At 38.7% G+C, this 21,773-nt stretch overlaps 1 protein-coding gene across 1 annotated transcript in view; it reads left to right on the plus strand.

The window, feature by feature from the left end:
- DPP10 (dipeptidyl peptidase like 10) overlaps positions 1 to 21,773 on the plus strand; it is a 170,819-nt gene that overhangs the window by 117,501 nt on the left and 31,545 nt on the right. Inside the window, exons 7-10 of the mRNA XM_026040866.1 lie at positions 13,107 to 13,227; positions 17,360 to 17,514; positions 17,727 to 17,824; positions 20,904 to 21,027. Of these exons, the coding sequence (XP_025896651.1) occupies positions 13,107 to 13,227; positions 17,360 to 17,514; positions 17,727 to 17,824; positions 20,904 to 21,027 (498 nt within the window). The remainder of the gene's footprint in view (positions 1 to 13,106; positions 13,228 to 17,359; positions 17,515 to 17,726; positions 17,825 to 20,903; positions 21,028 to 21,773) is intronic.

Raw genomic sequence — 21,773 nt, forward strand, 5'->3', positions numbered from 1 at the left:
AGGATTCTTTTCCTGTAAGATAAAAAGTGCTAAGTGGTCGATCCTGATATGGAAGCCACTTACTAGCATGCTAGCAAAAACTTTCTGCTCTTTTCTTTATTTTCATTACCAAAACTGTTTTTTGTCTGGGTTAGTAGTGAGCGCAGGTAATAGAATGCTTTTTCTTCACATTAGGGAATTAAAGCTACCTCAAGGTCTGGAGCAAAACTAAATTCCCCATAGCTGCTGGTACAAATCTTCTTGGATTTCTCAAACAAGCCGTGTATTATGTAAATGTTTTTTTCCTTTCTGACTGAATCATTCAAACTCTCAAACAAAAATAAATGATTCGTTTCTCTGAAGGTATTCTGCTGAATTAATATCTAGTGTCAAATATTGTTATTTAGATGCCCACTTCACTTAAAAATAAATGAAGTTGGAGGAGAAAAGTTTTAAATGTATGTTCTATAATCTCAAATTCTATTTGAGTTTTCTCTTTCTTGGAAAAGCTGAATTGCCATTGTAGAAAATGGATATAGTGTTGGAAAAGAGGAAAAAATCATTTTTACTTGTAAAAGTTGGAAGTATTTAAGAAATGTTAGTAGATGGTATGGTAACTGACCATAGGAGAGGGGGGAACATTTTCATATATGATTATGCCAGAAAGGTTATTTCTTTTTTTTTTTTTTTTTTAATATAGATGGGGATGTGTGTGCGTGTGTGTGTGTATACACACGTGCTCTTATAGACATAGACACAGTTTTGATGGGAGCTCGAAGGAGCTTCTTGTAGCAGCTTACAGAGTGATGAAAAAGAAATATGCCCCTCTCATCTTGGCTATCCTGTTGTTGAACGTGTGTCTGTGAACAAAGCATAGCTGAATATTCACATTTCCTTCTAATACTAACTGTAAGTCCAGTGGCTCATGGKACTGCTGTGATTCTTGTGTGGAAACTGCATTGCTTTCTGCAATGCAGAAACAGGAAGATTGTAGTCTGTGATTCTTTAGAAACAGCCACTCATGAAAAGCAACTATGCAAACAACAAGAGAAATCAAAATCTGATTTAGTCATTTGCTTAATGAAGTTGAAAAAGATTAAGTAGCAGAACTTATAAACATTTATGCTTTTTTAAAAAAAACTTTGAAATCCTGCCCCAAAACATTTCATGCTTCACCATATCCGTAGTTATTTAGCTACCTGAGACTTGCTATCAAAAGAAAAGTTGGGACGGCGTGCAACATTTGCCTATATTCCCCCTAAAATTACATTTTAAATTGACCCAGTCTAACTCCTAGATTAAAAGTAACCCAAGTGATAAAGCAGATGAGTAGCTTGGGGACTAATTCAAAAGTTTGTTTTATCTGTGAGATTATCTGTGATTTTTATCTGTGATATTCTGTGCTACTCTATTTCCTTCTTTATCTTTTTTTCTTCTGGAGTAGTAACTCGGTTGAAAACCTTTAATTTTAGGTTCTGTTATGGATTGATCAGTGTGGGCAAAGCTGAAGGCTCTATCACCATGAGATGAGCCTTTAAAACACCAGAGATCATTTTCAAAGACTTTACAATAAGGGCAGGTTGTGATTTTATTGCATAGGAGCAACCCAGGCATCTAATGGTGACATTTCCATGCATCCTCCTCCCTCCTGGTTCATTAGTCACGAGCTATCAGTAAACGGAGGAGCAAGGAGGAGGGTTCATGAGCATACATTGTCTGCAGATAAATGTGTTGTAGCACATCACTTACATGGACAAAGACCAAAGGGCTGAGATGTTCAAGCCCTCAAAGACGTTTCACACAGCCCTGCAACAGTTTAAGCTTAGCTCTTCAGGCAGCTCCAGGGGGAGGGAGGAATAGCTCCGAACTGGAGGATCTGGCAGCAGCGCTGCAATCTTTGCTGCAATCAGAGAGATTTGCAAAGTGGCTTTTTGCATAAACCCAAAATCAGATGCTGTATGTGATTTTTGTGTATGTTATATATTGCACTGACTGTATGCGCTCCTGGGTAGGTTGCCGTGGGATTAGGCAGGGGTTGAATTTAGTGACTGCCACACTCCAGTATCCCTGGAAAGGCAAAATAATTAATGTGTATCTAAAAAAAATWGAGGGTAATAATTCCTCACTTTTATTGGAGAGGAAAAACATAAACATSAGAGCTACCACGGAGCGCCGATACTTTGTCAGTTCATGTCCTGGTTTATTCTGTGGCACTAGAAACTAATCTTGTAGCTGCATTATGAATGTATCTTCTCTTTTGTTTACAGTGGATTTAGAAATCATCTAAATAGCAATTAAATGTAATAGCTTTTTGCAGCTATTTGCAGTTGTTCAGAAATGATCGTGCTAACATATGACCGTGATGTAGTGGCATTAATGTAGCGAGCAGAAAAGTTGGGCTTCGGTGGTTGTGTGTTTTATTGTTTATACTATGTCCATCAACTTGATTGCCTCAAAAATAAAATTAACGGATTGTTAAGTGTCAGAAAAAAATGATGGTGTAACCATTGGGATATATGTGTTTTAAGTTTTGCATGTTTCAAATTGATCAACAGCTACTTCCCCTCTGCCATAATTACAAGGTAATCAAAAGGTTGGAAAGCTTCCCCAGAGAAAATTCCTGTCTAGGTCAATCACAATCTTTAGAAAATTGGTACCCTTAAGAGTGAATATAGTTATTATTGCTTACAATTATTATCATTTTGTTATTAACAGCTATGTGTTTTCTGCCTCATTTGCAATGTGCCTGGTGATTTTCAAACATAAGATCATACAAGGGAAGATTATTGCCTACAGCCATGCTTTGCTTTGGTTTCCTCAGGATTGCACCTGCTGTGCCTAATACCCACATAATTTAGTGGTTCATGGTAGACGTGGAGTGGGGTAAGAGCTAAAGCAAGTCAGAGCTGAACTGCCCTGAAAATTTTCAAGAATATATGTAAATATAATATGTTTCTAGAGATTGAATAGATAGATTGATACAGATATATCTGCATGGAGGAGATCAGAGCCCTTGCTGACACCCCAAATCCAGTATCTTTCCTTGAAGGACATAAAAGAAAGCAGCTGAATTGCAGTCTTTCAGATACTGCAGTCTCTGTCCACGAGGGGCTCACCATCTAAATAGATTTGAGTGATATAATGTGGTGACAGACCTATAACATAAAAGGGTATAACATAAAGCTGCTTTGTAATACAATTCCATAAAACGTTCTATGAAGTTATCCTCTTGCAACATACGTGGTCGAGACAGAAAATAAGATGTAGAGGAAAAAAGGATTTTGGGAAAAAAAAAGCCTGCGTAATTGTAACCGTCAAAGTCATTAATGATCCCTCTTCTCATTCAAAATTCATGCTTAGAAACCTTTATGTGCCACTTCCTGGGGTTTTTTATTATCCAAAGTGCAGTAATTCTCTTTGGTTCTTGGGAGTCCCTGCAGGATCTCCAAGAAATACATTAACAGAACAATTGGTTGCACCAGCAAGCTGCATTATCACAGTTTTGGATAATGGTTTGCCACCTCGCTTTTCCCTTACATCTCCCTGTGCCACTGTCCCAGCCTGTTTCCATGGAGCTTCTGGTACAGCTTGTTACCTCCATCAAGAAAGGCYGCTGCTGACCTTTTATCTTGCCGCTAATGAGACAGATTTCAACATGTGCAGAGCACGACCTAGAAACCAGGCTCCTCCATGGGACTTAGTATGTGAAGGTCCTCACTTGCACATGGACAGCAGAGAAAATTGACTTCTCCTTTGGCAGCACCAAGGTTGTTCCTATGCAACCTCCCCATCATCCTGCAGCCCAGCAGCAGCTCCTGAGACCCCACRCCAACCACAGACTCCTTGTGGTTGGAAAAGACCTTCAGGATCATCAAGTCTGACTGTGAACCCTTCACCACCGTGTCTGCTAAGCCATGTCCCTAAACGCCTCATCTACACACTTCTTGAACACCACCAGGGATGGTGACTCCACCGCTTCTCTTGGCAGCCTCTTCAGTGCTTCACCACTCTTTCTGTGTTGAATTTTCCCCTAATATCTAACCTGAAATGCTGTGTGCACCTGACTGCGTCTTTCTTGAGTTTCGACCTGCAGATTCTCTTTCCATGGCTTGCAGCAGCCTGTGCCCTGCGATCTGAGCCACCGAAAAGCTCTGTACTGGACTGGGTGACTTTAGAAAACACTTTCTGCCCAAAAGGAGCTGCTTTTTTTATTTCTCCTTTTTTTTTTTTTTTTTTTTTTTTTTTTCCCGTTCATGTGAGGGGAGAAAGAGAAAATAGGAGTTACAGCAGTGTTGCTTCAACACGCAAAACACGTAAGCTGAAGTATACCTTGCTCTTCAGTGAAAGCCTGCTTCAGCTAAATGAGATTTTGCCAAGGGAAAAGGGCAGAAAGAAGCACTCATCAGCTGTACTGCAGTGAGTATAAAAATTGTCTGGTGATCCCAATTTAAGTCTATCAAGTCCCTTGGGTATAGTAAGTGAAATCATAGATGGTAAGAAAACATTTGTGTCCGTTCAGTCTGAATGTGAAGAGGAGAGCAGACAATACACTGTGACTACAAATAACCTAATCAAACACTTTATTAGGAGAAATGTGTCTATCAGGGGTCTGAAGGGTGTTGCACAGTGCTACAGAAGATGCTAGGCTAGGTCTTCAGTTCCAGTGGTAGCTGTGGCACTGTGCCTGCTTTGCAATATTTTCTTTTAATTGGTGAAAACTAATTGCGAGTTTCTCAAGTAGAGCAATATGTATAATTTTTCAGATCTGTGAACCAGAAAATGGTAGTGAATATGTTAACTACTTAAATGAAAACCAGACTCGCTACCTTGACAGCAAGTGGTGGAAAAGCCACAGCCACGTGAATGCAAGGGTGTGATTTTACTTCCTTCGTGTAATTGCATCAACAGATAATTCAAGTATTGCTTTCAAGGCAAAGGAAACATGCAGCATGTGTGCATGTATGTCTGCATTTTCCGTAATTGTGGTTAAAACTGCAATTAGAAATGGGCAAATCTATTTCATAAACCTCCAACAATCAATGTCTCCTATCAAAATAAATTCTGTGTGTGCATTTCCCATTCTGATACATTATGTACAGAGTTAAGCCACTTTTTCTCCTAAAAATCCCTTTAAATTATTTTAAAATAAATGATGCCATTTAAGATAGCACATATTATTATTTATGTATTTATTTAAGGTCGCTTGTTTGCTCCAAACATTGCCTATGAAGCCACATGTTTTTTCAGCCCCAGGCATAGTTTGAGAAACACCAGCTCTTTGGCTATATATTTTATATATATGTGTGTGTGTGTGTGTATACATATATATATACACACACACATACATATTTTATTTTATGTGTGCATATGTATTTATAGCCATGTGGTTTAAGCACTGCCGAGTAAGTTTGGATTGATGTGTTTAGCCCCAGGGTATTTTTGCTCTGTGGCAGTTGGGTTCGAGGGCAGCCTGTAGCAGCATCTTGCTTTAGCTACTAGTTATGGTTCTGCTGCCTGTATCAAAGATGTTTTGATCAAAGATATGAGTCCTGCTCGCACAGCCCAGTCCTTCAGCTGGGGTAGAACAATTCTTATTCTTCACCTGTGATGGTTTTTGTTGTGTGTGTGTGTGTGTGTGTGTGTGTGGAGAAGGGAAGCACAGCTCTACCTTTTTTCTGTACCTCTTCCAATATAAGCCCAGGAATGGGAGGAATGTGGCTGTATCTCTGCTGTGGCTTCTGCTTTCCCCTCCCAGGATGAGTTTGAGCTGCAAAGTAGCTGGCAGTGACTTCATGTTATGCCTGGAATTGGCAGAGTCAAGGTCTCATGTTGCTGAAGAGCAAGACAAAAGTACAAAAATCTGCTGAGAGACTAAGAATGTGATTTTGTTTTATTTGTTTTATTTGTTTTATTTTWTTTTTTTTCTGTCTAGTGAATAGCTCTTTGTATTAACAGTTTTTAGCAAGATAATATATTTCATCTGGAGATTTTGCTGACTGATCTAACTCAGAGCAGTTGGATTTGGCCCCAGTTAATATATGGTAAGACAGGAAACAGAACAAATGGTGGTAAGAGACAAGCCCAGATGGAAAAACATCTTGAATCTTTTGAAGAATTAATTATCCAGCTAATGAGCTGGCAGTCTCACAAGAAGAAAGGCTGGAATCCTACCTTATGCTTCAGAAATGCTGAAGCCGGATGGATCATGTCCTCGCTGTAGCTGTCTGCAGTGGTGATGGGGAGTCAGATGGTCAGCGGAATAGTCTATGGGAATGCACAGGCCCACATTCGTTTCTGCGTCAGTAAAAATGATTACCTCTCTGTGAAGAGCAAAAAGCGAAGTTGAAATGTCTGTAAAGTAATGCTTTGTGCTCTGAAAACACCCATACTCCTCCAAAGAGTGAGGAACACTATGTCCTTGGCAAAGTCAAACAGGAGTGAAGCCATAGATGGGCTTTAGGTCCAAGACTTTAGAGCTGTTGTCTGCAACTGCCTGTTCTGTTAACATTTCCTAGACACCTCAATTTCTTCTTTTGGGTATAATCAGAAGCTCTTTAGTCTTGTCATCCTATTCACTATGTGAATAATAGGAAAGACCTGAGCATCCTGGGGAATGTTAATTTCGAGTGCTGAAATTCTTCCAGATTGGACTTGTTATACATTTGTTGGTCAGAGAGGCTGTGTAAGAATGTGAACCTCAGTCTATGGTTAGACTGCTCTTCTGAGCAAGATGCCTTTTTTTCCTTTTTTTTTCTTCTTATCTGCAGCTGTATCTGCTCAGTTTTCTTTAGATTTTGGTTCACTTGAAGTGTTTGTCCTAATGAATCCATGTAATTACAAATCTGTTGGTCATGCCGTTGGCCATAGATTCTGTGTTTTCCCCTCACCATTCTTGTTCTGTATGTTCTTTCCACGGGCTCGCTGTGCCATGCCACTCTGTCTTGSCAGCAGACAGATGCACCAGCTTTATTACTTGGAGAGTTTACGTGTCTTCATGTAAAAAAATAAAAGCACATATTTTGGAAATGTAGGCTCAGTCCTGAAGTCGTATTTTCAGCCCTTACTTTAAGCTTTGTTCAACTCTACAGTGAAATGAGTTTTAGGTAGATTCTTGGGGAATGGTGATCTTTAGATCACCTTAGATCAGCTTACAGAAGAATATTCTGTAACCTGAAGCCTGAAATAGCAGTAAATATCAGAATATGGCCATTGGTACTCCATGAAAAGTGGTAGTTGAAAAAGACTTCCTTAGGAATCTTAAATGAGCCCAAGCACATCCAGTTTGAGTGGATTCATCACCTTGACCTTGAATCTAGTGCTCTTGCAGACTTTTTCTAAGCATAAAGTCATGTTTATGTCCTTCAAGAAAAGATATTGATTTGGAGTGTCATCTTCTTATCTTGAGAAGTTATTTTTAGAATCTATTAAAACTTATTTAAAGTTAAACTGTGATTGTAAAGCCCATTGTCACTTGCATTGCATATTGCTGTTGCGTTATTGCTTGTTTTTGCACTGTTTGTTTTCAGGTTTCTTCCAGACCCAACCTGAGTCCCTCTTCATATCAGTGATCAGCAATCTGTTGCGCCTGTGTGGTTAATGGTTACATAGCTGGGTGCTTAATGTCTTATAATACATTTCTAGAATTTGTTGGGTGCTGAGTTCCCTTATCATAGTCACATGCAGTAAGTTTTTCCTTGTACTTATTAGATAAAAGACTAAAGGACAAAYATTGAAGAGTGGGATTAGCCCACCTGGCTTTCGGCTACTGCTGATGGCAAGTAAAAAGTTCCTTTTGTGGTCCCCATGCCACTGCCATCGGAGGGGTGGACGCGCCAAGCAGAAGGCTTTGCATGGAGCAGCTAAGGGAAAAAGGGGGAATGTTTCCTTTTTTTGTTCATTTTCCTGTCTTTTAATGGCTTTTCTCCACCTATAGCAGTTGAAATAATGAAAGGTGCACAAGGGACCACTGCAGCTCTTGGCATGGGATTGACCATTCCAGAGCCGTCTCTACCTTCACAGCTGTCTGCCATCTGTAACCAACTGTTCAGCCTGGTGCTGGGCTCAATGTCTCAGCCTGGATGAAAATCGTGTAGTTGTGAAGCATGTTGCAAGCAATAAAGAAGCATTTTGGAAGAAATTAATTTAGACAAGGATTTGTGGRAAAAAAATAGTCGAGAGGCTGACAGCTGTGGAAGAAGGTGAAGGGGGATTAGTGCCGTTGATGGAACAGGAGAATCGGCAGAGCCTCAAGTTCTKCAGTCAGTTGCAATAAATGTGATCGTTATCAAGAATTAATCTGCCAGCAATCCAAAATATTTTTATAGATTTTTTCATTAAATTGGAAAATATTTTTAARATAAATGATGAAATACTTTTTAATTTGTTCTTAAGCTTGAAGTGAGTAGCCATGCCAAATCTGTAAGAACAAAAAGTTATATGATTTTTCAAGGGCATAGATTTTCATATTTATCCCTATCTACAGCATTTTTACTAAGGCTCTTAACTGAAAAAAAAATTAAAAATATTTTTAAACTATTTGGAAAGTAGGTGGTGAAATGGTTAAAAAAGTGTAATAATAATTTTCACATAAGATAGCATGGCCTGGTTCCACTTTGTGCCTTTTTCAATTTATTTTCTTATCGTCATGCCTAAAAGCTGTGAAAGCATTTTGGGCACAAAGCCACTGATGTATTCAGGAGAATACCTGTCTGATGCACAGCTAGCTGCCCCTCCTATAGCAATTTTGGAAGATGCAGTAATTGTGACTATAAAATTTTTAGCACTACTGATGTAATAATTAGACACAAGTGTATATTACATAGGAAGGCATTTTTTTACCTGCTTGCAGATATCTAACTGGAAATAGATCAGCAATGGAAAAATTAAGTTTGTTTGCCCAAAACACCCTGTAGAAAATGATGGAGATCAAAGCTTCAGCTTGAAAATCTTTAGAAAATTGTTTAATTTTGGTTATGCAAGTCAGGAATTTAGGCCTACGTATTTGCAAGATTGTAGCCCAAGGATTGTTTTTTTTCTTTTGTTATTATTTATAAATTGTATCCCAGTTTTGTTTTCTGTTCTCTGGACTGCAGCATTGAAGAGTTCAGKTGTCTGTGCTGGGGCAGGTAGGAGGCTGAGTCCTCTCCCGGTCATCTGCAATCACTTTCTCTCAGTTTTAAAGACTCAGTTGTAAGGAAATAGTTCAAGAACTCAGCTCTGCTATATTGCAACACTGAAGTAAGCAGCAGCAGCCACCTAAAAAACGTAGTGTGTATCTAATCTTTGTGTTTGGAAAGGAAAGGTTGAAAACGTACAATCCTTTGCTCTGGTAGTGAGAGGAGATGGGTGTTTGTGGCTATGCGAAGTCAGTTGAAATTCTCATGTTTAATAGAGTTTGCAGATTGATTTTGCAGGGAACAAGGCAGCAAGTCTACCTGCATGATGATGCTGCCATCCAGGTATGTCTCTGCTTTCTGTTCGAGTGCTCTGGCAGAAACCACCAATTTAACCTCCAGTCCTTATCTCTCAGAGGTGAAGGAGCTCAATAATCACAGATGAACACTCTCACGGCATCAAGAACAGAAGGGAAAGTGGTCCTTGACTTCCGTGCTTAGATAGCACGTTTGCAAGAAGCGCACGTGCAGGCGATAGCTGTGTCCATCGATATGAATAGTGGCTTGTTGGTTTCATGTGGAAAATGGCACCTCTTGAAATAATAKAACAAATATTCAAAGTTACCGAGGCGATTAAATGCCTAACAGTAGCGGTGAATCTTTCTAAGATGTTTTTACAGCCCCAAGCATGAGGATATTGATCTTTTGAAATGCTGCAGGCGGCGCAGGCTGTTGCTGACACCAAACCCCTGGCTTAGATTTACATTCTCTTTTGTTATGCGGAAGAAAAAATAAAAAAGTGAATGCTTGTATTTCAGAAAATGCTTTTTGTAAATTCATCATTTTTTTAGGATAGAATCCCAGCAAGCCTCAAGCAGGAGAGTCTCAAGGCACGTTGGATTTCAACAGCTTGCGAATGTTGCAATCCATGCATTTGAGGCAAAAATTTGTTGGTTGGGGTCACTTTTGCAATAGAAGGAAATGGGAGAGTGAAAGGACTAAGAGGATGTTGGAGCAAGGAGGGGAAGTGAGGAAGACAGAGGCCCTCAGCAGAACAGCAGTAGGTATTTCTTCTGAGATATGTATTTATCTGCAATGTGTCAAGTGGAATTAGTAATGCCTGCTAAATAGCAATAACAGGATTAAAGATCTTTTCATGGTTCAGCCATAGAACAAGTAGTTCCTAATCCTGCTTTTGGGCTGACAGTGATGGCTCTAAATGGCAGCTTTTCATTGCAGAGAGTAGACGGTGTGGGGAGTGTCACCTTGAAAAATGCAAAACGCCCCCAAGGAAGAGAGAGAGGCATCATACCTGTCATCTCCAAAAATGAATTAGACTGAGCTTGTTACCTTAGAAGCTTAAATAGCATAGAGTCATTTCATCAAGGCTCTTTATGTAACCACCTGAAAACATTTGCTTACATAAGATTGTCAGCTGTAAGAGTAAGTAAGTTATGGTCAGTATCGTGGCTTCCACTCCTTATGCTGTTTTGAATTTAGGCTCATTTTTGTCTTAGAGAAAAAAGTACTTTTTTACTATGGGAATATAAATTGAACAAAAACGTCAATTTTTTTCCAAAAGCTTGGTGTCTTAAGAGGTTACTGACCCCTTGTTTCTTTTAGCACTAATGCTGAGTCACACAATGGTTTCACATTAATTATCAACTGTATCAAGCATTATTAATATGTAAATGTAATGGTAGTGCTTTTTGGCTTAGTGAACCTAGGTCAATTAGTTTTGCTCTGGTTTTGTACTTGCTGAAGGATTTTGAATTTCTTATCAAAAATAGTTTTGTCCCAAGTCATCCTTCATTCACAGTAATAGTTAAAATCCTTGCATTGCTCATGGGAAGAAAAATCTCAGCTTTATTGCCTTATTCAGTAGAAATCATGAAGTGGCTACTGTTAAATATCAAGAAATGCCATTAGTTTGGGGACTCATAGGGAAATCTATTTCAGATAGTAATTTAGAAAAGGAGAGAACAGCAGTAATAGTGATAATAATACTTAGCTCTCTGGTAAGTATTTTCCCATAAGTCGTTTATCACAGAAGTATGAGAAAATGATAAATGACCTGGCTTTTAAAATGCTCTTTGGTAGAAATACATGTATTTCATGTTAGCAGTCCCAGAGAGCGTGTATATCTCAGTGTACATCGATGAGACTGCAGGATAGAAATCCTGATAATGCCTTGCTTCATGGGTGATGTTGCCCTCTTTCCTCATTGGGAGTCAGTTTTGGGATGTGTTATTGATATAAGGTTGATTGCCTTTTTAAGCTGTGCAAGTGTATATATAGATATCGTTTGGATTTGTTGTTAACTTACCAAAAGGCTCCAGCCTTATAATGCCTGTGGGTGAATAAGAGCTCAGTCACCAGCTGCAACCTCGCCTGAAGCTGAGGAATATGGGATTAGCACTCCAAGGACCAAGAAGGGCATTGATATTAGTTCTGGGACTGCTTTTTATACTTGTCTGTATTGTAGAGGTTGGTTTCTCTGCTCTGTTTCTTACTAACCTCAAGCAGGAGAGGCAGTGCCAGAACAGATCTGTATGCCARGCATCTCCACTTCATGAGTCTTGGTGCTGGGAAGCACGGGGAGGGCTGTGGGCTGGTAGGAGAAAGGCACATGTGAAGCCTATGGGGAGATACTTCTCTACATTAGAATAGGTATATTACAATTTCTTTCCAGCAAAGCTACTTCATCATCACCATGCTTGTCTCCTAGAGTCGTAGAATCCTTAAGGTTGGAAGGGACATTTAGAGATCATCTAGTCCAACCTCCCTGCACACACAGGGTCACCTAGAACATGTGGCACAGGGCTGCATCCAAGCGGGTTTTGAAGATCTCCAGAAAAGGTGTCTCCACAACCTCTCTGGGCAGCCTGTTCCAGGGCTCTGTCACCCTCACTGTCAAGAAATTATTCCTTAAGTTCTTGTGGAATTTTTGGTGCTTCAGTTTGTGGCCGTTTCCTCTAGTTCTATCAGCGGCCACCACTGAGAAGAGGCCGCCCCCTCCTCCTCACTCCCTCCCTTGAGGTATTTATAGACACTGACCAGGTTCCCCCTCAKCCTYCTCTTCTCCAGGCTGAWCARRCCCAGCTCTCTCAGCCTTTGCTCATRKGGCAGATGTTCCAKGCCCCTGATCATCCTCGTAGCCCTGCGCTCGACTCTGTCCAGCAGCTCCACATCCCTCTTGTACTGGGGAGCCCAGTACTCCAGTACACAGAGCTCCAGATGTGACTTCACCAGGGCTGCACAGAGGGGTACGATCACCTCCCTCAGTCTGCTGGAGATGCTTCTCTTAATGCATCACAGGATCGCATTGGCTTTCTTGGCCACGAGGGCACACTCATGTCTCATGGTCATGGTTCAGCTCCTCCTTGTTCTTTCATTCATTTCTTTGGGGCAAAAATGTGCTAGGAGAGGATAAAGACGCAAAGTTGAGACATAACAGTGAAGTAGAAAAGACCTATCCTTTCTGTCACCTGGAGGAAAAGGAGGAGGTGACCTGACTTGAAAATAAGGAGCACTTTTATAGCGCACTTGAGGTGCAGCACTTGGTGTGTCACAGGCAGAAATAGTATTAGAGAACTAAGAGGAGTAAACAGCACTTCACTTTTTCAGTACCTTTTTTTTTTTTCAGAAAAGCAGATAATTTTAGTAGATAAAATAGGGATAATGGAGCATTTTGTAATTATTTAACTTTAAAAATACTTTACTCCTATATGATTCTAAAGAATTGATGTTTTCTAACATGAATATGAATACATTTCAACTGGGAAAGCATCTTCAAAGGCAGAATTTGGCCTGGTGCAAATAGTAAAGGTCGGCATAGTTTGTCCTAAATGCTAATAAAAGAAAATATGAAAGTAGTGTCAATAGAAACTCATGATGAATTATTCTATAGAGTCTTCTGAGCCTGGAGAAATGGTATATTTGTTACTGAGCATGCATGTATATCTACCAAAATGTTCTTTTTTTTTTTCTCTCTCTACCCCTTTTTTTATCCAGATTTATATTTTTGAAAATAACATCTACTATCAGCCTGATGTAAAGAGTAGCTCATTGCGCCTGACATCTTCAGGAAAAGAAGGCATTATTTTTAATGGAATTGCAGACTGGTTGTATGAAGGTAAGCTGGACAAATATATCTGTTCATTAAAACAGATGAGAGGTTCTTGTAGAGACCCAACAGCAGAAATCTGTTCATTTCAAAAAATGCTGTCTAAGGTTGCTTTTGCTTTTTGTCTTCTCATTTTCTGGCAAGATTGCCTTGCAATCTTTCATTAGTATCTATTCATAGCTTATACTGACTGCTGGTTTGCATATAGCAATATTTTCTGAGAAAGAGAAATATATTTTCAACTAGACCGTAATTACATGCACTAGGTAAAATGTATAAAAAAATTAAGTGGTGAAATCTTGATGTATTCATCAATTGAATTCAGCAGAATTTTGCTACCCACGTCCGTGGGGCCAGTATTTCAAAGAGCACTGTCAAATCACACTGTTCAAATGGAGCTAAATGCCCTCTGTGTTTGGCTTATCTAGAATAGCTCCGCTGAGACCTTTGCAACTATTTACAGCACATGTAAGGAGATAAAGCCTGTGGTTTATTTGCCAAAATGTGAAAGTGTCATGCAGTTTGCAGTTATCTTAGAAGTAGCTGCTGCCTTTGATTAAATCCACCTAGGCTGGACTCCTTTAAGCCKTACTGTAGCTGCCAGGCCATGCCAAAATCTTTACCTTAATACACAGTGTTTCAGTCATCACTCCTATCTTTGAACTCTCTGCTTCTATAGGCGAGTAACTCTGTGTAAACTTTTCAGATACCTCAAGTCTATAAATTCGTGTAATGTGGAGTTTTCCAAGGCAGAGTGTTTTTAGGGAGGTTATACAACATGGCAAGAAACTTCAGTGGGACCCTTCGAAATGATCCAGGCAGACCTCATTGCTTTTCAAGATAGCTCACCTTTGTAAATCTCACCCCCAAAATCTCTGAAATTAGAATGATAGCTTATGTTTCTTAGCCGTATAAATGCCTGTATTTGATAACTACCTAATTCCAAGATTTTGTGGATTCTGTAAATATTTTGGCATTGTTTTAACATGCTGGCACATTTCAAAACTTAAAAAACAAATGAGATCTCTGCAATGGATTAATATTTTGTATGTCCTTCAAATGTAGCATGGCTGCAAATAGATGCAAGTTTTTAAGCATAGATAGTTAATTGATACTGACACAGTGTAGCAACTTTTTGCTGAAACCAAGCAAAGTTGGTCTAAGTCACATTCATGGATGTTAAACATTTGACAAGGCATCTCTGGGACCAATTTGATGGACCTCAAACGGGAGTTTGAGGACTCCCATTTAGAAAAGAGTAGCCTGTTTTTTTTTTTTTTTTTTTTTTTTTTTTTTTTTTTTTTAATCGTTTTAGGGTACAGTATAGAGCTACAGTGAACTGTGTGTAATGAAGTAACACTGTACAACTCTATTGCACAGAAGAAAATGCAGCACAGTATTTAAAAACATAGTATACTCCTTTCTAGTCCTCAAATGATCATAAGGATATCATAGGATAATTCAGGTTAGAAAGGACCACAGCAGGTCATCTAATGTGGTCCCTGCTGCTATTTACCACCATTTAGGTGAGCTGTAGGGAAGAGATGGAGTAGATCCCCCTCAAAGAATTATRCAGATAGAAGCTAAATACATATTCCTGTGAAGAAATGTGATCTTTTTATATGATTTTTGACCATTATGTTGATAAGATCTGCATTTAGGAAATGAAGAAAAGTCAAACTAATCTGTTATTTGAATCATGCCTATATGGCCTGACATTTTCCATTTCAGTCTCAGAAACAGGTCTGAAAGAGGTCAATGTGGATTTTTGTAACTTCATTTTTTTTAAGGATGAATAAAGATGTTGATAAAATGAAAGTCTCTTTCATCAAGATGAAGGTATCACATYGTAAACAGAAAGAAAAGGAAAGCAAATTCAAAAAGAAAAAAACTGAAAAATGAAAAGTGGCAGTAGATAGCCCAGTATTGGTGATGATTGTATGAGGTTATGCTTCCCTGTTTGTGCCCACCTTTTCTACAAACACATTTTAGTAACTCAGTTTGTGAGTTTAAATGATTTACAGTTTGACAGAGCTGCATGTGGGTGATTTTTGCTTGTGAACACATAAGCAAAAGGATATACAAGGATATACAGATATATGTCTCCTACTTGTCTGATTTCCAGCAAGGTCGTAACCCTCCAGTTTGTTGAAAAGAAAGCTAGACACGTTTATCCAAACAACATCTGCCTCCACACCAGTTATTTCTTTGGTTTATTCTCACTGATCCCTCTCACTACATTCCTGGTGGTATGAGTCCTTACGAGTCCTAAAACCTTCTTTAAGTGATTTTGCCTCTTCTTTTACAAGCCCTGTCATCCCTGGCCCAAACAGCTGTTGCATTTCCTATCTTTCAGAGCRCTCTCCCTTGGCCCCAGATGAGGAAGACCATCTGTGGGTTGTGTTCCACTATAAATACATGTGTATGTATATACACATATATAAGGCCAAGGAAGAAAAGAATTTTGTCTAAACACAATTTTAGGGCTACAAGCAGCATCTATGCTGCTTTCCCCTGGTTAACCGTACTTTAATTCWGAGCAATTTTCTACATTCAGTGGGTAAAACAGGAACATTTCYTATAGAAGCAGGAGATGAGCAGGTTGTGTATTGCCCAAATTAATTTAAAAGAGACAGAGGAATTCAGAACTGGTCCTGAATCTGGCCTCATTTATTTTCTTTTTCCATTTGTGTGACTTTTTTATTTTATTAGCATTTTACTGCAGACAAGAATTTGGGCATAGCTTTTCTTGGTGTGATATTTGCTAGCTGGTATTCACCATTTGTCCTCTGCTGTCCTCCTGTGTGGAAGGTTTTAGTTACTTAGTCAGGAGCAGAAGCATGACTCAGAATATATGACTTGGAATGTTGGCCCCAGCTTCATTACTCCTAACCTTACACACTTAAACCCCTTTAGCCACTTCCAACCTTTCAAGATCTGATGCACATCCTGGAGAGATCCATATCTGTCTCCACTGACAGTTTAARTAGTAGTTGTAGATAGGCTTTCCCATTAGGTAGGCAAGGTCAACCCCAGCTCCTGTTTGTGTATCATTCTCAATGAGCTTTCCAGACAGGTTCTTCAAATTTGTATATAAACTAATCACAAAATTTATAAATATGTAAAATGAAACAGATAAATCCAAGTACTTTCAGAAGTGGAGAGCAARCAATCGCTACAGGTGCTTTGTAGGATAACTATTTTTTGCAGTTCCTCAAGTTTGGGGAATAAATAACTATTTTTGCTTTGTTCTTTGCATTATGAAATTCAGTGAAGCAGCCCAAGAAAGCAATCATCGTGTGACATCTTAGATAATGACTTTCATTTGGAAATGAAATAAAACTTGGATCAAAATCAAATATTTTGATTGTAGAGAAGGTACATCTCAGAAAMATCAACCTTTCAAAGAACTGAATATAAGCAGCAGACTGAGAAAAGAAAGCCAAAATATTTTCACTCCAAAAATGATTTCATTTTTTCTTGGAATTATTTCTTACAGTTCTATTCAGACCATTTATCCACTGTGAATATTTCAACTAATTTCATTCCATACTTTTTTCTTTTGCCTCTTGACACAAATACCTATCTGTAATTTCTATTAGAAATTTGTGCAGAGCATTATGATTTATATTGTTCTCTTCTACATTCTCTCCATAAGAAAACCTTAATGTAATCATCATTCAAATTTCTCTTTTAAGTAAATAATCAYGGCATCAGTATCTGCATATTGCCAACTGCCATAGTTCAGAGAAATGTGGTGCGTAAAATTTTCATATAAAAAGAATTACTTGGTAATCCTAAAAAAACTCTTTTCTATTAAAATGGTGCAAATCATTTAAAAATTAATTAAACACGTTTAATGGTCTGCAGTAGAACTAAACATATGGTAGTTACAGTCATCCTTTGCATTTAGATGATTTACTGACATCAGTGAAAGTGCTGTATGAGAAAGATGCTTTAAGGTTTGGTCTTTTCATATGCCTTGTTATTCAAACCTTCACCCAGGATAATTTGAAATTGCCATAAAATTACAGCAAACRCATCTCAAATAGACACAGAAAGAGCAAATCAGTGCCAATTGAATAAACTGGAAAATATGGGATAGTATTTCTATGCACCCTAACTATGTCTGATTTTGCAGAGGAACTTCTTCATTCTCACATCGCTCACTGGTGGTCTCCAGATGGGGAGAGACTGGCATTCCTCACCATAAATGACTCTCTGGTACCAAACATGGTTATTCCTCGGTTTACCGGAGGTCTGTACCCAAAAGGAAAGCAGTATCCATACCCTAAGGTAAGATGAGTGTGACTGGGGGCAAAGTGAGACTCAACTAATGCTTTCCGGTTTTATAGGTGCAATTGGTATAGCTATGACAGTCATTTTTAAATTTCTACAAGAGCTTTCTCCTTCTAAGCATACTGACATGTATTAATGAGTGAACCCCTTTAGCTCTTGCTGTTTCAGTGCCTCTGAAGCTATTGTTGTTCTATTTTTTTTTTCCAAAGGCAGGTCAAACAAACCCAACAGTAAAGCTGTTTGTGGTTAATTTGTATGGACCAGCACATACACTGGAACTGATGCCACCTGACAGCTTTAAATCAAGGTATATAATTTAATTGTTTTGTGAAACTCATGTTTAATTAACTTGCATTTATACATCAGTGTAACATTCATATTTGACTAGAGTGCRCTTGACCTCTCTCCCTGTGGCTGAGCATACAGATAGACCAAAACACAGCTTGATGGGACTGGTGTTCCTAGCAGAAATCTCATGCATCTGGAATTTGCTAATTTCTGCTGTCCTATACAGCTCAAATTTCCTTGAAAGTTACCAAGCAGACRGGATTTAGTACGACAGTTGCTTTGTCCTTCGTCCTAGAAAGCCTCCAGTCATGGGACTGCAGAGGTGGTTACAGCTGGACCTGCAGCCTGTGAGATGAGGACGTTCCTTGGTGTTGGCAGGGGATGTCACCAGGGACAATGCCTGCAGTCATTGCAATGTGGGACGTTCAGGTTGGACAGGAGGAAAGCATTTTTCACTGGGAGGGAAGGGAGACAGTGAGAAGGACTTTCCAGAGGGTGGAGAAATCTGTGCCAAGGGAGCGTTTTCAATTGTGGATATGCACCAGGCTATGCAGTATTGTACAGAATAAATTAGTATGCAAAATTAACAACTAAAATATCAGTAGTTATCTTAGTAACCTTGCAGGTCATGCCTCTATTTCTCTTAAGTTCTGCATGTATCTCTCTGTTAATAGCACTTCTTATTAGTAACTGTAAATTGTGTTACACTTTGTGATACATATCGATATCAGTACTTTAAGGATATGGTAAATATTCCAGAGCATTGTACATGCTGCAAGTTTCTGGTGTTCACTTCCATGAATGGCAGTCAGTCAGCAAACTAGCAGACAATAGTTGCTCAGTTTTCTTATGATAACCCCTGTTGTATTTATTCATTTAAATCCAAACGTTTTAATRCCATGGACAAAAGTAAGGTTCCTTGTTCTATTGGCTTTAACATTGCCTTAACAATTTAACATTGCCTTAAATGTTAAATGCCCTCTAGCTATTCTAATAAGCAGATTTATTTCACAACCAGCTCATTAGTTTTAAATTAGAATAGAATGTTTCCATTGTAGGAAGTGATATAAAGTTGCACAATTTGACTTCTCCAACAGATTCTTATTTTAAAATTTAAAACTATTCTTTTCCATCTTGCTAATCTATTTAAAATCTAAGTATTCCCTCCAAAGAAAAATTTTGGTTATGATTATAACTCTGCTTCCAGTGCAGTGCAATGAAAATCTCTTTTCATTGTTTGACTTTTTGTCTCTCTCAATCTTGTTAAGCACTTAAAGTAATGCCCATTGCATATATCTTTTCACTCACAATCAGCCTAAAACTCAYGGGTGAAAAAAGGTGTGTGGAACATTCGTAAAGGTTGATGAATTATCAACCAGCAAACCGTTAAAACACCTGCACAGAACTGTCTATCAATTCAGATAATCAAAATAAAGGAAGACTTTTCAATAGGAAAGTTCGTATAAAGATGGAAGTTGTTCTGTGAATGTAGATTCATAGAATACTTAAGGTTGGAAGGGCCCTCCAGAGGTGGAGAGGACCCCCCTGCACATGCAGGGTCACCTAGAGCAGGTGRCAGAGGACATCAAGTGCCGCAGAGCACTGAGTAAATTTGCCTCAAATTGGGGGTCTGAAATAAGTGTAAATTTTTATTCAGGATCTTGCCCTTCATCCAGAAAGCAGTTGTATCCTCTCGTTTTTATAGTGATGTGAGACAGCTTAGGGCTCGTACAGTAATTCCAGTACCTTTGTATGCTCRGGTCTGGACGGAGAGAGAAAATGTGTTAATTTTCTCTATTAGAACAGCAGATTAGTTGCAAACACAAAACAAAAAAACCCACCAACAATAAAAAACAAGTTTGGAGACCACAAACTGAAAGCATCCTCATCAGATTTAGCAATTTTTGTCCCAGAGGTTGATCTGTTTTTATCCRATTGTATCAATCAATCTAAGAAAATGTATTATTTTTTTTTCCTACCAACTTTAACTAGGCTGTGTCTGTTGGCCTACAACTACTACTCTGTGGGTGTAATATATATACTGGTATATATATGTAAAAAGCTGATTAACCACAAAAATGTCAGTTATAAAGGAACATAGCTTGAAAACAGCATTATATTTCAGAAAGATGCACATTAYTGYATAGGGATACTATATTACAATCTTGATAAGTCGTAATGTTCCGGAACTTGAAAAAAATTTTTGCACARTTGATGAAAGTGGGGGAAAAAGAGTTTTTAAATGATTTTTCATTTTCACTTCAGTGATCTGACAGTTTATGTCAGTGATGGAAGATGATGTTATGACTTCATTTGGACTATTAATTACTATACCAGCTGGAGTCTGAATGATTAAATCTCCTATTTCCATCCTTCATTACAGACCTTTCCAAATGGAAAAGCTCAGCCTATATTTTTATAGGGTTTAGTTCTATAAAGATTTCTTTCAACGTCTGAGAATCTGGGATAATGCAAATTATGGMCTCTGTGGGTGCCGAACTCCTGGCAGATGGGGTGACTCCGATGTGCATGTTTTGAATGTTTCCTTTTGATTCCTTTCAAAATACCAAATGGTGTGGCACCAATTTGGTGTTTGGTCCTTGTTCTGTAGCACTCGATCTGTTGTTGGATCATGTGTTATTTTGGTGCATTGTTTTGCTTCTTGATAAATTGAGAACCTTGTTGAAAAAAAACATGTCCATATGAGACTTAAAATATATCTGAAGCTACTCTGTCAAGTCATCACTCTGGTATGCATAGATGCATATTTCCCACACCCATTTTGTAGCTGGAGAAGTTTCCTTTTTTKAAGGAAGAGCCTGCAGGAGAGTTGCTGCTGGAGTATTTATTTCCCAGTAAAACAGCTCACTAGGATCCAGCCTTCCGAATAGTAGCAGCATCCAGGACACAGATGTTGACGTTTGGGATTATTTTCTCCATCAATCAGTACCGCTATTTTYGTACAGCGCAATGTACATTACACAAATGCATCCATACATTTTTTTTTTTCTCAGCATTTGATCAATTGTATTCTTAAAAAATAGTCTAATACAAAATAGGGATGATCTGAGCTGTGTGTTTACCAATGCTTTTCCCAGGGAATATTACATYACCATGGTGAAATGGATAAGCAATACCAAGGCTGTGGTGAGATGGCTGAACAGACCTCAGAATATCTCCATCCTCACGGTTTGTGAAGCCACRACTGGGGCTTGCAGCAGGGTAAGTCCGACTGCATCCTATGCAGTGTTCCCAGGGTTTCTTCCTACGTCTTGTTTTCGTATTCATTAGGAGATTTCAGTTWGCAGATGTCATAGTTGCAAGCTAAATATAATTACTCCACAGGAAGAATATTGAAGAGGGAATATTCCAAACCTCATGAAGTGATTTCATGCAGTTAGTAATGTTGAGTGGTGTTTTCAGAATTACCAAGCTTTGTTCACTTATTAAGTTCAGTGGAAACTGCAGTTGCTGAACGTCATGTWCTTTGGATAGAGCTAGGCCAGGGCTAATATCTCTGCTCCCTCGGATATTTTCAGCTGTCTAGTTTCCATTCCCTCACCCTACAGAGTTAAATTACAGGTCTTTCTTTCACAGTTTAGATTTAAGGCAAACGTAGAATTCTGGTAATCTAAGCAGATTTAACAACATAAGAAAATACTTCTAAAAAATGCACAGGCAACAAAAGGATCTTTCACTTTTGGAAGTTGGCCAAGCTTAAATATATTTTTCCAGTTGAATCATTCCACATCCCACCTTTTCTCCTAGACTTCAACATTGGCACTCACTCCTGTGTTGCATCTCTCCACTTTCCCCAATCAGTCTTTCATCTTGAATACAGTTGGTCGTCCTCCCATTCTGAGTCGTAGTGTCTTCCCAGAATTGGTGAAAAATGTTAATATTATCTACAGATTAATATCAGTACCTAGCTCCACTATATAGATATACTTTGGAAGTCAAAGTAGTGA

This window comes from Nothoprocta perdicaria, unplaced genomic scaffold, assembly GCF_003342845.1.
Source record: "Nothoprocta perdicaria isolate Ctin4 unplaced genomic scaffold, notPer1 scaffold_27, whole genome shotgun sequence".
Lineage (NCBI taxonomy): Eukaryota > Metazoa > Chordata > Aves > Tinamiformes > Tinamidae > Nothoprocta > Nothoprocta perdicaria.